At 42.5% G+C, this 16,727-nt stretch overlaps 1 protein-coding gene across 2 annotated transcripts in view; it reads left to right on the top strand.

The window, feature by feature from the left end:
- Positions 1-3,869: 3,869 nt before the first annotated feature.
- asz1 (ankyrin repeat, SAM and basic leucine zipper domain containing 1) overlaps positions 3,870-16,727 on the top strand; it is a 36,688-nt gene continuing 23,830 nt past the window's right edge. The window contains exons 1-5 of one of the 2 annotated variants that reach the window (XM_029668883.1): positions 3,870-3,968; positions 4,096-4,225; positions 4,735-4,837; positions 8,968-9,090; positions 10,683-10,794. In XM_029668883.1, coding sequence (XP_029524743.1) covers positions 3,892-3,968; positions 4,096-4,225; positions 4,735-4,837; positions 8,968-9,090; positions 10,683-10,794 — 545 coding nt within the window. In that variant the 5' untranslated portion in view covers positions 3,870-3,891. The other variant, XM_029668884.2, reaches the window with a different exon arrangement.

Here is a 16,727-nt window from a genome sequence, read left to right as displayed (position 1 = left end):
TTTCAGCTCAGCATTCTGAGGGAAACATTTGCCAGAAGTGGTGACCTCCGTGTTCTAAGAAAATGGAGTGCTTCAACTCTTTGTCCAGTGAGTGAGGCTTGCCTCCATAGCCTTTAGTTAGTAGCCTAGTTGTGGTTCTTGTTATTCCCACCAGGTGTTTCTTCAGGCTGAGAACCTTTCCCCACACAAATCACAAAGACAGTTTGAACATGACAAGTTAAATGACTGACCGACTTGACTTAAGCCCATGGCTCCTATAAGTCAGGGCTTCCCCAAATACGGTCCTGGGTCTCTGTTGAACATCACTTTCCTGTCTGACTTTAAGGTTTGATGCGTCAACTGGATGGTCATTGACTGTACTGACGTAGAAGTTGCTACTCCAAGTTAGATGGATCTGCAGAAGTAAACCTACTCAGTGTACCGTTCGATGCACTCCTTCAAGCTACTCCTGGGAGTTGCAACTAATGTGGTTTTAACATACTGCAGCGACCTGTATACAGTATCTGTGTCAGACAACACTAAAAACAACAACCATACAGAAATACACAAGATAAATAATGTGATCAGTACTTTCCTATACTTTTCATATGAGGACGAGTGCAGTTTTTCCAGAAACTTTTAATTGATCACTTTGGATTTTATCACTTGACTTATCAATTACAATGGGAAGGATCATACAAATTAAGACTGTGAATGCATATAGCTTTGTGACAGTAGTTCCCAACCTGAGATACTAGGACCCCTGAAGGTTCTTGGCCTACCCACAAGGTGCACATGTGTACTTGAGGAGACTCATGAGACCATAGGCCTAATGGTAAAATGCACATGTGGGCGTACTTTAAGGGTACTCCGGGCAGAGAGAAATTCAATTGGTGATAGTGTAGCCGAAAAGGGTTGGGAACTACTGCTCTATGACAGACCACTCCTAAAAAGTAAATTTGAAGATTTGTCTCTGGATGGCTCAACAATAAATATGTCAATAGATTTTTTGATTCATTCTCATCAATGACAACATTCTAGAACTGAGTTATCACTCATCTAAGTCTGGTATCCACACTGTATTGCTAAGATGCTCAAACTTTTCTTAATAGCTACACTCACCAACACAGGATAAACTTAATCCCTCATGCTGGCCCTGACCAAACCGGTATGTTGCCCTTCATCATAGCTGCACTTCTCCACATGGCCAGACTTATAGTAGTCTTTCCACCTTTTAATGCTCAAGCTCATCCTTCAAAAAATGCCATAAGGTCTGAAATAGAGACCAAAGTCAACATACTGTACAAACAATTATACAGGCTAAGTAAAAACATATAGTTTTGTATCTACTGCTCTGCTAACTAGTTAGCTAAAGTGTAGTCAGTGGGTAGCTAAGACATAGAGAAAGGGGACTGAAGAATTTCATCACATTTAATTCAATTCATTTGAATACAGCACTTGGATTCCTCATTGATTGGGCACAGAAGGTAGCTGACAGGGTCGGCTAGAGATGACGTGCACAAGCTTCCTGCAGGAATTTGTAGTCTCGCATGAGGTCTTCTCTGTTGCTAATTAGCATTTAACAATTTTGAGAGTAAACAATTTTGAGAGTAAATATATTGATCAAACTCACCTTGTCCGAGAGAGAAATTACACGGTTATCAAAATGTCACGCTAAGCCTACACCAAACACATACTTAATTTTAAATGTTTCTAAAATCTCATTTGGGAAAAATGAATGGTGAAAAAACGAATTGTATTACAACGCACCCACTGTGGGGCTCAATTAACTCCAAATCAATGCTGAGATGTTTAGACTCACCCTACTTAGATTGCGTGTCAAAACATTTTTGATACTATATACACTTAACAGAAATATAAACACAACATGCAACAATTTTAAAGATTTTACTGTGTTACAACTCACATAAGGAAATGAGTCAATTGAAATACATAAATAAGGCCCTAATCTATGAATTTCACATGACTGGGAATACAGATATGCATCTGTTTGTCACAGATACCTTAAAGAAAAAGTAGGGGTGTGGATCAGAAAACAGTATTAGCAACAGAGAAGACCTCGTGCAAGACCATAAGCCTAATTTAGCACGACACATCTCCTTTGCATAGAGAAGGACTGCAAAATTCTCCAAAATAACGTTGAAGAGGCTTATGGTAGAGAAATTAACATTCAATTATCTAGAAACAGCTCTAGTGGACATTCCTGCAGTCAGCATGCCAATTTCACACCCTCAAAACTTCAGTCATCTATGGCATTTTGTTGTGTGACAAAACTGCATATTTAGAGTGGCCTTTTATTGTCTCCAGCACAAGGTGCACATGTGTAATGATCATGTTTAATCATCTTTTTGATATGCCACACTTGCCAGGTGGAGGGATTATCTTGGCAAAGGAGAAATGCTTACTAACAAGGATGTAAACAAATTTTTTGCACAACGTTTTTGCGAAACAAGCTTTTTGTGCATACATTTTGCATTTATATTTTTGTTCACTGTAATTCAAATGCAAATTAATTTCTGCAAATGTTAAAAGGTTATAGTAATAGACACTCTTGCACATGTAACGGATGTGAAACGGCTAGCTTAGTTAGCGGTGCGCACTAAATAGCGTTTCAATCAGTGACGTCACCTGCTCTGAGACCTTGAAGTAGTACTTCCCCTTGCTCTGCATGGGCCGCTTCTTTTGTGGAGCGATGGGTAACGATGCTTCGTGGGTGACTGTTGTTGATGTGTGCAGAGGGTCCCTGGTTCGCGCCCGGGTATGGGCGAGGGGACGGTCTAAGTTAAGTTATACTGTTACACACACACACACACACACACACACACACACTTGTGGGGCCCCTCACCTCAGAAACAATACATTTTAGTGGCCCCCGTCCTGAAGACAGAGATTAAAAAAAAAAAAAAAGTGTTAAAGTAAAAAAAACTTGCAATTCTACACATTATGTCATGGAGTGAAGAGAACATTTTGTAGTTTTACAGCTAATTTCCTGAAATTAATGATACTTGAGTGAGATTGACTAACAAAATTAATGGGGGCCCCCTTGAGGTCAGGGCCCCTGGGCACATGCCCTGCGTGACTGGTCGGTAGTCAGCCAAGTTTAGATATCTGGCTAGACTAATTTATCAATCTAAAAAAAAAATGCTGACATGGCTAATTGAGTGACTGTCAGTGACTGACATAACAAGTAAATTAAAACCCCAACTGAGTTCCTAAAAATGTAAAATATAAACATTTTGGGGGCCTGGGGCCCTATGCGGCTGCTTACATACACACACACCACCATGCACACACCCACCACTTATGCTACTGCAATACTGTTTACTAAAATTACCCTGCTTACCAGTCACTTTCTCGTAATCCCTGCCTATGTAGCTCATGGGGATGTGTGAAATTTACTCCTCAGCCTAGTGTCCACACTTGCTTCAGAGAATAGCTATCTTTTCGAAATAGAACGTAAGCTCCTGAGAATGTAAGTTCCTGAGATCAGGCTTCAGTATCCTTGCACATTGAATATGTGGTACTGGCACTGACCTTGTATATGGCTTCCTCTCTTATTTCTCGAACTGCACAGGTATCCTACTTTTTGAAGTGATTGGGTTGACAATCATGCAGGCTGGCATAGCTGCAACAAACAGAACATGCACATTCTTACAACTAAACTGGTATGGCAACTTCAAAGTCAAATAGGTTGCCCCTTTGGTCCATCAGTTTTCCACTGGGTAGAACTCTGAAACGTTTTTACAACACCCACAATTCCTGTTGTTAAAATACTTTTGGATTATGGTCTAGACCACTGATGTATATAGCATATGAACGATGTAGACCTGGATGCGCAAACTTGACCTGATTCTGACATGGTCACCCGGGTGACCTCATGGAGCGCCCTCCATGGTCACGTGCGTCTCGAAGCTTTATACAGAACACACTCTTCACGTCACTTCGATACGAAGTGATTTTCGTACTAGGTTAGGATATCATTTTCGCAAACCCTAACTCTTTTCCTAACCCTAATCTCAGTCTCCTAACCTGTTACGAAAAAGTAACTTCGGTATCGAAGTGCCGTGAAAAGAGTGTTCCCTTTTTTTTTTACAGAGGATCCATACTCGAGGTCATCATGTCCAACCAGGTGGAATATGCCTTCCCTGCAGGAGACGAAAGCGATGGGAGCAACGACGAGTGGGACATTGGATTTTCAAAGTCGATAAAGGTCCCCTTAATTGAGGTGACACATATTTCCTATTTGTTTCTCCAATAATTTCGTATCTCATCTTGCGCTCGAGCCAGCTAAAATGCTAATGCCAGCTAGATAGCTATAGTTAATGTTTAAGATGAATTGGCTAGGTATTTGCCAGCTCTGTTCAATGCGCAGTAACTTGTCAGGTTATCTCGTTTGATTATGACAAGACAACCATTTATCTTTAGTATTTTTATTGTTTAGTTACGATACTTAAAAAAAATCTAGCTAGCTATTGCGTGCATGTAACAGTGTGAGAGGAAGATGGTAAATCCAATCCAGCAGGTGGCGACAACTATCCCAGACGGTCTGTCTTGTCTAGTAGTTTGGCCAGGCTAGCTTCATGACCTAGCTACCAACCAGACAACAATCACTTTTAAAATACAACACACAGTGAAGTACTCATCATTTAATGTACCAGCATTGTGTAATTCATTTCTAACAGAAAGGCATTTCACTGTACTTGTGCATGTGACATTAAAACTTGAAACTAACAGAGCACAGATGCAGGGGTCCCAGAAGCAGAGGATAAGGTCTCCACTTTGAAAAGAGCCATCAACACCAAAGATGTCCAGCTGGTCCAGCAGCTGTTGGACAATGGCAGGTTTTGATAATGAACAGTCAATTCTACATTAGGAAATTGCCATTATGATCTGTTACAATTTTGAAATTGAAGCACCAGTTATACAGTCAGCCTTTTACTGAATATTATAATCTTTGGTTTTAGCCCTCTTGTTCAGGCAATGTTCTGTAAATGACAGTGTTTGCAACCTTTGGTACTGAGTTATTTTTTTATATCAATTACATTGATGGAAGCTACAATCTGTTAGTCGTATTAAAGCTGGTCTACCCCCTAAAATGTTTTGTGTGTATACTACCGTTCAAGAGTTGGGGGTCACTTAGAAATGTCCTTGTTTTTGATAGAAAATCAAATTTCTGGAACATTTTAAAATAACATCAAATTGATCAGGAATATAGTGTAGACATGGTTAATGTTGTAATTGACTATTGTAGCTGGAAACGGCAGATTTTTTATTTAATATTTACATTTATCAGCAACCATCACTCCTGTGTTCCAATGATGCTGGATTGGATGCTGGCCTTCGAGGCAGAGTTCTTCTTTCCAGTGTCTGTGTTCTTTTTCCCATCTAAATCTTTTATTTTTATTGGCCAGTCTGGGATATGGCTTTTTCTTTGCAACTCTGCCTAGAAGGCCAGCATCCCGGAGTCGCCTCTTCGCTGTTGGTGTTTTGCAGGTACCATTTAATGAAGCTACCAGTTGAGGACTTGTGAGGCGCCTGTTTCTCAAACTAGACACTCTAATGTACTTGTCCCCTTGCTCAGTTGTGCACCGGGGTCTCCCACTCTCTATTCTGGTTAGAAGGGAGTAGTACAGTAGAAGGGAGTAGTACACAGCGTTTTATGAGGTCTTGAGTTTCTTGGCAATTTCTTGCATGGAATCAGCTTCATTTCTCAGAACAAGAATAGACTGATGAGTTTCAGAAGAAAGTACTTTGTTTCTGGCCATTTTGAACCTGTAATCGAACCCACAAATGCTGATTCTCCAGATAGTCTTCAGCGAGCAAGCCTTTCTAATTGACCTGGCCCGGGTATCCTGGAAGGATATTGACCTCATCCCGTCCGTAGAGGATGCCTGGTTGTTCTTTAAAAGTGCATTCCTCACCATCTTAAATAAGCATGCCCCATTAAAAAAAATTAGAACTAAGAACAGATATAGCCATTGGTTCACTCCAGACTTGACTGCCCTTGACCAGCACAAAAACATCATGTTGTGTACTGCATTAGCATTGAGTAGCCCCCACGATATGTAACTTTTCAGGGAAGTCAGGAACCAATATACACAGTCAGTTAGGAAAGCTAAGGCTAGCTTTTTCAAACAGAAATTTGCATCCTGTACCGCTAATTTCAAAAAGTTTTGGGACACTAAAGTCCATGGAGAATAAGAGCACTTCCTCCCAGCTGCCCACTGCACTGAGGCTAGGAAGCACTGTCACCACCGATAAATCCACGATAATCGATAATTTCAATAAGCATTTTTCTACGGCTTGCCATGCTTTCCACCTGGCTACCCCAACCCGGCCAACAGCTCTGCACCCCCCGCAGTAACTTCCCCAAATCAAGATAGCTGATGTTCTGAAAGAGCTGCAAAATCTGGATCCCTACAAATCAGCTGGGCTAAACAAAACTCTCTTTCTAAAGTTATCTGCCAAAATGGTTGCATTCCCTATTACTAGCCTGTTCAACCTCTTTCGTATCGCCTGAGATCCCTAAAGATTGGAAAGCTGCCGCGGTCATTCCCCTCTTCATTGGGCGAGACGCTAGACCCAAACTGTTAGGCAGGGCAGGATGGATATAGGTCTATCTACAGTCTTCGAAAGCCAAGTTAACAAACATATCACCAAACATTTAGAATCCCTCATTACCTTTTCCACTATGCAATCTGGTTTCCAAGCTGGTCATGGGTGCACCTCCGCCACGTTCACGGTCCTAAAAGATATCACAACCGCCATCGATAAAAGACAGTGCTGTGCAGCCGCCTTCATCGACCTGGCCAAGGCTTTCGACTGCATTTCTGTCAATCACTGCATTCTTATCGGCAGTCTCAATAGCCTTGGTTTCTCAAATGACTGCCTCGCCTGGTTCACCAACTACTTCTCAAATCGAATTCAGTGTGTCAAATTGGAGGGCCTGTTGTCCGGACCTATGGCAGTCTACGGGGGTGCCACAGGGTTCAATACTCAGGCCGACTCTTTTCTCTGTATATATCAATGATGTCGCTCTTGCTGCTTGTGATTCTCTGATCCATCTCTACGCAGACGACACCATTCTGTATACATCTGGCCCTTCTTTGGACACTGTGTTAACAGACCTCCAAACGAGCTTCAATGTCATACAACACTCCTTCCGTGGCCTCCAACTGCTCTTAAATGCTAGTAAAATTAAATGCATGCCGATTGCTGCCCGCACCCGCCCGCCTGCGTAGCATCACTACTCTGGACAGTTCTGACTTAGAATATGTGGACAACTACAAATACCTAGGTGTCTGGTTAGACTGTAAACTCTCCTTCCAGACTCACGATATGCATCTCCAATCCAAAATGAAATCTAGAATTGGCTTCCTATTTCACAACAAAGCCTCCTTCACTCATGCTGCCAAACTTACCCTCTTAAAACGGACTATTCTACTGATCCTTGACTTCGGCGATGTCATTTACAAAATAGCCTCCAACACTACTCAGACTGCATCCAATTTGCTATCACAGTGCCATCCGTTTTGTCACAAAGCCCAATATACTACCCACCATTGCGACCTGTATGCTCTCGTTGGCTGGTCCTCCCGACATATTCGCCGCCAAACCCACTGGCTCCAGGTCATCTATAAGTCTTTGCTAGGTAAAGCACCGCCTTATCTCAGCTCACTGGTCACCATAGTAACACCCACCTGTAGCACGCGCTCCAGCAGGTATATTTCACTGGTCATCCCCAAAGCCAACACCTCCTTTGGCCGCCTTTCCTTCCAGTTCTCTGCAGCCAATGACTGGAACAAATTGCAAACATCACTGAAGCTGGAGTCTTATATCTCCTTCACTAACTTCAAGCATCAACTGACAGTGCAGCTTACGGATCACTGTACCTGTACACAGCGCATCTGTAAATAGCACATCCAACTACCTCATCCCCATATTGTTTTATATATATATATCTTGCTGTTTTGCACCCTGGTATCTCTACTTGCACATTATCATCTGCACATGTATCACTCCAGTGTTAATGCTAAATTGTAAATATTTTGACCACTATGGCCTATTTATTGCCTTAACTCTCTAATCTTACTACATTTGCACACACTGTACGTATATTTTTCTATTGTGTTATTGACTGTACGTTTGTTTATCCCATGTGTAACTGTTGTTTTTTTGTCACACTGCTGTGCTTTATCTTGGCCAGGTCGCAGTTCTAAATGAGAACTTGTTCTCAACTGGCCTACCTGGTTAAATAAAGGTAAAATAAAAGTCTAAAGAAGGCACGGTTTTATTGCTTCTTTAATTAGAACAACAGTTTTCAGCTGTGCTAATATAATTGCAAAAGTGTTTTCTAATGATCAATTAGCCTTTTTTAAATTATACATTTCGAGTAGCTAACACAACGTGCCACTGAACACATTAGTGGTGGTTGCTGATAATGGACCTCTGTAGATATTCCATTAAAAGAATCAGCCGTTTCCAGCTACAATAGTCATTTACAACATTAACCATGTCTACACTGTATTTCTTATCAATTTGGTGTTATTTTAAATGGACAAAAATGTGCTTTTTATTTCTAAGGGACCCAAACTTTTGAACGATTGTTTGTGTGTATATATATATATATATATATATAATGTTCATATTTTTAGGGGGTATATCAGCTTTAATATTGCAGATAGATTGTAGCTTCCATCAATGTAATTGTCTGTCATTTCCAATGTATTTAAAATAAACAAATAAAAATTCCTTTATTATTTTCCCCTAACCCTACCATCCCTCTCCTAACCCTACCACCCTTCTCTAATTGGAGTAAACTAATGGACAACAACACTTAGGCCTCTACTTCCAGCTTATACATACTATATACATTTGACCCATCTGTGGTCTTTGTGCCTAGTAAGATAGCTAAGTGCTGTAACTCTGTATGGACTGGTTTAACCTTTCTAATCCCTGCCTTGTTAGGCCTGGATGTGGAGACGAGGCTGGGGTTTGAGTGGACACCACTGATGTGTGCTGTGCACATGGCTCACTATGACATCGCCAAGCTGCTGCTGGACAGAGGGGCCAGCGCTAACTTCAGCAGAGGTAAGAAAGACTTGCCATATTATGTTAGCTGTATTCAATACCATGCCCTCACCAGCACTCAGATGTTGACAACGTCCTGGTGCACTACAGGTGTGATGTGTTGCATTGTAGTTGAACAAAAGTACAGCCTTATTCTAACCAAAGTTAATAGACCTAAATGTTGAATCATTCGTCCAGGGAGTTATTTTTGGCACTTCGTGGTTTTTCAGGGTTTCATAGACAGGTGTGTGATCTAGAATTTGACTCATTGCTGCCAGACTCTTTCACATCTTCCAGTTTATGCAAGTCTCTGCTTGTAGAAAAGACTATCTGCTCTACCCACCTCTGTAGAGACTGAGAGCAATAAAGAGAATGCTCCCGCTGACTACATCAGCCCGTCAGAACTAGGACAGATAACAGTCAGACTTTATCTTCCCGTCCTCTGACGTGCCACTTCAGCTTTCCTTGATGAAGCACACACACACACTGCACTCGAAGCACACACATGCACACCAATGCACACACGGTGATACAGAGTGACCCCCCCCCTCCACTTCTCACACCTTCTTTCAATTTCCACACGTGTCCCGGCCAAAGACTGGAGAGCGAATTAGAAGCCTCGCTACATAGTTCATCTGCCATTACTTAATATCTATGACGTTAAAGAGGAACCGTCGAAAAACATGCTGCTAATCCGCCGGTGTTTTCAGTTTACATCTTCGACTGTTTCATTCCTCTTGTCTTTCTCTCTATCTCTCGTGGAGAAATTGAATGCATCTGTTTTATTGGTGATCTTGGAAAGGGAGACTTTAAGTTATGGATAGACTGGGGACAGTGCTACCACATTTGGATGTTACAGGTGTCTTGGTCTGTGTGTATGTTATTCCAGTCAGTACATACGACAGGGATGGTTGTGTACAATACTTGTGTGTGTGTCTGTGTTTACACACACCGTGGCGGCGTCTGTTGCCAGAGGCTTTGAAAGGAAACAATTAAACGGGAGAGCGGCGGTCACTTCCTATTTTGTGTTTCTCCAAGAGAGAGAGAAAGAGAGGGGGAGGAATGCAGGAGTGATTGATAAAGCTGGTACACAGAGCGTGGTGCTGTCGTCATAGCACTAGGCCAACCCCAGACTTTTATTTATTTTCCCCGGTCCACTGCAGACGCAAACCGTCAGTCTGGTTGCAACTGCCCTCAATGATTGCTCCCACCTAAAACATACTCACAGACACGTACACTCCACACACGCACACAGTCAGTCCATGCCGAAACAGGAATTCAGCAGATTGCCATCACTCTCGTGTTCCGAGTCTGAGATGTCAAGACAATGCCACTGAAGTCAACACCACAGATCCCGAGTTAAGATAAAAGGATATCGATCACATCAACGTTCACAGGGCCAATTTCAAAATGATATTTATAATGCTGCCTCATCCTGCACTGTCTGGTTTCTTATTATTGTAATGACTATTGATTGAATGTCTAATGTGATGTTTTATCCATTGACATTGGTTTTGTTGGCATTGAATTGTGTCTAGTTAAATGATAGTCATGAGATTATGCATGGACTGCATATTCTGCCCCAGTACTAATGCTCTTTGTGTGTTACATAGACCAGTACACTGTACTGATGGCTGCATGCACAGCTTCTGCCAGTGAGGACAAGATTGTCCAGTGTGTGGAGCTGCTCTTGTCCAGAAACGCTGATCCCAACACATTCACCAGGTGAGAGAGACGGTGTATGTGCCTGTCTTTGTCTGTCATGTTTTGAGTATCTCTGTGTGGATTTTCATGTCATTTAGTCAGAAGACATGGTACATTTCATACTCTGCAGCACAGGGACTGATATGGGCTCCAGAGTGGTGCAGCGGTCTAAGGCACTGCATCTCAGTGCAAGAGGCGTCACAACAGTCCATGGTTCGAATCCAGGCTGTATCACATCCGGCCGTGATTGAGAGCCCCATAGGGGCAGTGCACAATTGGCCAAGCGTCGTCTGGGTTTGGCCAGGGTAGGCCGTCATTGTAAATAAGATTTTTTTTTCTTAACTGACTTGCCTAGTTAAAAAGGTTAAATAAAAAATGTAACAATATAATATAGCCTCTGATGGCCAAGCTTTGTGAAACACTACTAGAGTATGTATTTCCTTTTAGCCACAGGACCACACTGTTATGCTGGCATCGCATTATAGAACAGCAACATGTTATTACATTCATTAAGGGTTAGAGTTCCCATTCATCCACTGTTTTATTCATTTAGACATGATTTACTGTGATGGAATGTACCAGGACTGAAGCAGTGTTTCCTGTTGCCTGGCACCATGTCTTGACCCTGGCTTTGACCACCTTGTGACATTCTCCTGTGCTATCCAGTGTCCCTGTTCACCACTATACCACTTGGAGTACAGTGTGTGTTTGTCTCAGTACAGTGTGTGTTGGTCTGCATTTATCTTTTGTGTGGAATGCCCTGTTATGGCATTTGCATGCACACATACCCAGATCCCCTTCAGACAGACAATAAACACTTACAGAGCAGGGGGGGAGAAGGACTAAACAAGAGTAAGAGAAGCCCTCCTCCACACCACCTAAACACACTGTACTGCCTGATGCTGCCCAGACACAGAGAGAGAGAGCGAGAGGGAGGGAGAGAGCAGGGAGGGAGGGAGGATTCTGGAACCACTTACACGTTGTCATTATCGCTGGACATTTCTCATGGCAAGTCAAGGAGAAAGCACCGAACTTAGCCTTCTCCCCTCCACCTCCATTGCCCTTCGCCCACCCCTCACAAACTCTCCGCCATCCTTGTCTTATGCCGTTGCCCGTGCCACACACCACCCCATCCCTCCTACACACACACACCGTCCTGAAAGCGAGCGAGAGCAGGCGGTAGGAAATTGATTGTTTCCTCTCCAGACAAAATATTTGAAGAACGGTAACGAGAGACAGAAGGGATGTGGACGAGAAGAAAGGGGGGAAGAACGGCGTTACAACAACAGGAGAAGAAGAAAGAGGATCAGGGGTTCTTGTGGGTAGAGAGCTATGGCCTTAACCTCTGAGTATTTGACCAGCAATTCACACCAGATGCATTTCTTTCCCTCAGCATCATAAACAAATGAACCTTTAAAGATGGTGTGTTTGTTCAGGAGCAAGATGTGGGGTCCACTCTCTCAACCTACAGCAGGGATCATCAACTACATCATTTTTTTTCTTGAGTGGATGGTCAGGGGGCCGGAACATAATTTCAGATAATTTGTAGACTGCAAATTGACTGCAAGAAGCCCAAACATGTATAATATTGGACTAAAACACAACCTTTTCAAATCTTGCATGCATTTATATATAATGCGTGGGAATACTTTGGAACAGATGTCCAAAATACTAATAATTTGGAGCTGATTTTCTGATATATTTTTTAAATATATGTATATAATTTTTAAATATATGTATATATTTTGCTCAGAACTTAGGAGGGCCATATAAAATCAGTTTGGGAACCATGGCCTACAATAACCTGGATCATTGGTCATCAGTGCAGCAAATTGAGGTCCTTTTGCATACACAATATTACATACACTGAGTATTAGAGGTCGACCAATTAATCGGAATGGCCGATTAATTAGAGCCGATTTCAAGTTTTCATAACAATCGGAAATCGATATTTTTGGGTGCCGATTATTTTTTATATTTAACTAGGCAAGGCAGTTAAGAACACATTCTTAGTTTCAATGACGGCCTAGTTAAATAATCAACTTAAAAAAAAACTCTGGAACCAAATGGGTTATACCTGAAACAAAAAAAGGGTTGGGTTAACTGCCTTGTTCAGGGGCAGAACGACAGCTCAGGGGATCCAATCTTGCAACCGTACAGTTAACTAGTCCAACGCTCTAACCATTGCACTCCACGAGGAGCCTGAATGTAGTAGAAGCCAAGATAAATTGCTAGCTAGCATTAAACTTACCTTATAAAAACAATCAATCATAATCACTAGTTATAACTACTAATCCAGTTTAGCAGGCAATATTAACCAGGTGAAATTGTGTCATTTCTCTTGCGTTCATTGCACACCGAGTAAGGGTATATGCAACAGTTTGGGCTGCCTGGCTCATTGCGAACTAATTTGCCAGAATTTTACGTAATTATGACATAATATTGAAGGTTGTGCAATGTAACAAGAATATTTAGACTTAGGGATGCCACCCGTTAGATAAAATACCGAACGGTTCCGTATTTCACTGAAATAATAAACGTTTGTTTTCTAAATGATAGTTTCCGGATTCGACCATATTAATGACCAAAGGCTCGTATTTCTGTGTGTTATTATGTTATAATTTAGTCTGATTTGATAGAGCAGTCTGACTGAGCAGCTTTCGTCCGTTTTGCCAGCAGCTCTTCGCAAGCACAGCGCTGTTTATGACTTCAAGCCTATCAGCCTAATGGCTGGTGTAACTGATGTGAAATGGCTAGCTAGTTAGCTGGGTGTGCGCTAATAGCGTTTCAAACGTCACTCGCTCTGAGACTTGGAGTAGTTATTCTCCTTGCTCTGCAAGGGCCGTGGCTTTTGTGGAGCGATGGGGTAACGATGCTTCGAGTGTGGCTGTTGTCGATGTGTTCCTGGTTCGAGCCCAGGTAGGGGCGAGGAGAGGGACGGAAGCTATACTGTTACACTGGCAATACTATATTGCCTGTAAGAACATCCAATAGTCAAAGTATATGAAATACAAATGGTATAGAGAGAAATAGTCCTATAAATACTATATTAACTACAACCTAAAACCTCTTGCCTTGGAATATTGAAGTATCATGTTAAAAGGAACCACCAACTTTCATGTGTTCTCATGTTCTGAGCAAGGAACTGAAACGTTATCTTTTTTACATGGCACACATTTTTACATGGCACATAGTGCATATGGGCACATAGTACTTTCTTCTCCAACACTTTGTTTTTGCATTATTTTAACCAAATTGAACATGTTTCATTATTTATTTGAGGCTAAATTCATTTTATTGATGTTTTATATTATGTTCAAATAAGTGTTCATTCAGTATTGTTGTAATTGTCATTATTACAAATAAATGTTTAAAAAATCGGCCGATTAATCGGTATCGGCTTTTTTGGTCCTCCAATAATCGAGTATCGGTATCGGCGTTGAAAAATCATCAGTCGACCTCTACTGAGTATACCACACATTAGAAACACCTTCCTAATATTGAGTTATACCCCGTTTTGCCCTCAGAACAGCCTCAATTTGTCAGGGCATGGACTCTACAAGGTGTCGAAAGGGTCCACAGGGATGGTGGCCCATGTTGACTCCAATGCTTCCCACAGTTGTGTCAAGTTGGCTGGATGTCATTTGGGTGGTGGACCATTCTTGATACACACAGGAAACTGTTGAGTGTGAAAAGTCCAGCAGCGTTCTTGACACAAACCAGTGTGTCTGGCACCTACTACCATACCCCATTCAAAGGCACTTAAATCTTTTGTCTTTGCCATTCACCCTCAATGGCACAAATAAATACACAATCTCTCAAGCCTTAAAAGTCCTTCTGTAACCTGTCTCCTCTCCTTCGTGTGTGTGTGTGTGCGAGCGTGCGTGTGTGACATCAATAGGGGATCATAGGTTTCACCTGGTCAGTCTATAAATGGAAAGAGCAGGTGTTATGATCACATCTCTGGTTTATCCTCTGCGTCCTCTACTGTGTCTGTCCTCTGCGTCCACTACGGTGTCTGTCCTCTGCGTCCACTACGGTGTCTGTCCTCTGCGTCCACTACGGTGTCTGTCCTCTGCGTCCTCTACGGTGTCTGTCCTCTGCGTCCTCTACGGTGTCTGTCCTCTGCGTCCTCTACGGTGTCTGTCCTCTGCGTCCTCTACTGTGTCTGTCCTCTGCATCCTCTACGGTGTCTGTCCTCTGCGTCCTCTACGGTGTCTGTCCTCTACGGTGTCTGTCCTCTGCGTCCTCTACGGTGTCTGTCCTCTGCGTCCTCTACGGTGTCTGTCCTCTGCGTCCTCTACGGTGTCTGTCCTTTGCGTCCTCTACGGTGTCTGTCCTCTACTGTGTCTGTCCTCTGCGTCCTCTACGGTGTCTGTCCTCTGCGTCCTCTACGGTGTCTGTCCTCTACGGTGTGTGTCCTCTGGCTTTTGAATAAAAAGTCAAGCATTTTTCTCCAGCCTATAGACCTATCAGTTGGATAAGAGCTGGAAATCAGTTTCAACTGAAACCTTTGAGGAGATAAGGACTGTTTGGGATGCAGGATGAGAGTAGGCAGCCTGTGTGTGGTGTGGTCATCCTCTCCAGAGGTTATGGATATGTACTGATTATAACCTGTCACAATGGTTTCATAGGAAGGGGAGTTTGATCGTTTTATCTGGTATGGTTGTTTTATCTCTCGAGGCCATTGTTCTCAGAGTTGTGACGTCGGAGTTGTGTTTGCTCAAAACCGTCTACGTATCGATTCTCTGCTCATTTGGAACTGGTGATGAAAAACGCATACAGTACAAACACATACCACCCTTCACTCTCTGGCTGCACCCCACCGTGAGCCAATGACCTTGTCACTGGTTTGCCACTGAGACCAATACCTTAGGCCAAACCTGTTTTTCCCGTCTCCTGTGCTCAGAGGAAGGAAACATTGAATACCTGGAATGTGTTAGGATGATAGATTACTACGCCCTGACTCACCTACTTCTAGATGTCACCAATACACACAGATTTACAAACTATCTCTCTCACACACACACATCCTCCCTCTGTGTCCCTGGGAAACGTCACATATTGTGATGAATGGCCACAGGCCATTCCCACACCTCTGGATTGATGCAGTTTCTCACCCTCTGTTCTGTCAGTGTCGGGTGATTTAAAGTTGAATTGTGTCAGTGGTTGACACTTGCCGGTTTGTTGCTCAACACAATAGGATGGGTAACCAATGGCATGGGCTGCCTCACTCTTTCCCCAAAAATATAGTGTTTTGGGTGTTCCCAATGTTAGAAGGCAGATTAACAACAACTGACCTAGAGCAGGGTTTCTCAAACTCTGTCCCGCCCCCCTGGGTGCACGTTTTGGTTTCTGCCCTAGCACCACACAGCTAATTCAAATAACCAATTCAAATTTTAATTATTTGAATCAGCTTTGTAGTGCTAGGGCAGAAACCAAAACGTGCACCCAGGGGGGGCCCAGGACAGAGTTTGGGACTGACCTAGAAGACTGCTTGTTTGGGCCAAACAGTGTGGTGAACCACTAAGTAATACAGTACTTGCAGTAATTGTTTAACTTATTGTAACTTACAGTAAGTAGTCTATGTTTTATGTCACCCTTGAGGTGTCAAAGCCAAGCGCTGCTTTGTGGATAATGTTCTCCCTTACAGCATGTTTCCATAGAGAATGTAACCTGGGCAGGTCTGCTGTAGCTGGTCACTCAAGAGTTGAGTGCTTGGTGTCTGTCTCCCTCCAGTGTTTTAAAGGTGTTCTACCAATCATTCTTTCATACCTAGAGCGGCAGAGACAAATTGAGATTGGGAGAAGAAAAATGTCTGTTTCTTCAAAAAAAATTGACAAAGTATCTATTCTATTTCATTCTTTGATGTCCAATCAAAAACATATTTGGGCCAATGGGTAAAATAGTGTTAATTGTGTAGATAATCCTATAAGAAAGCCATTGGTCCAAAC

This window comes from Oncorhynchus nerka, linkage group LG9a, assembly GCF_034236695.1.
Source record: "Oncorhynchus nerka isolate Pitt River linkage group LG9a, Oner_Uvic_2.0, whole genome shotgun sequence".
In the NCBI taxonomy this organism is placed as follows: domain Eukaryota; kingdom Metazoa; phylum Chordata; class Actinopteri; order Salmoniformes; family Salmonidae; genus Oncorhynchus; species Oncorhynchus nerka.
The sequence above is the reverse complement of the archived record's forward strand: the minus strand, read 5'-3'. Positions and strand labels throughout refer to the sequence as shown.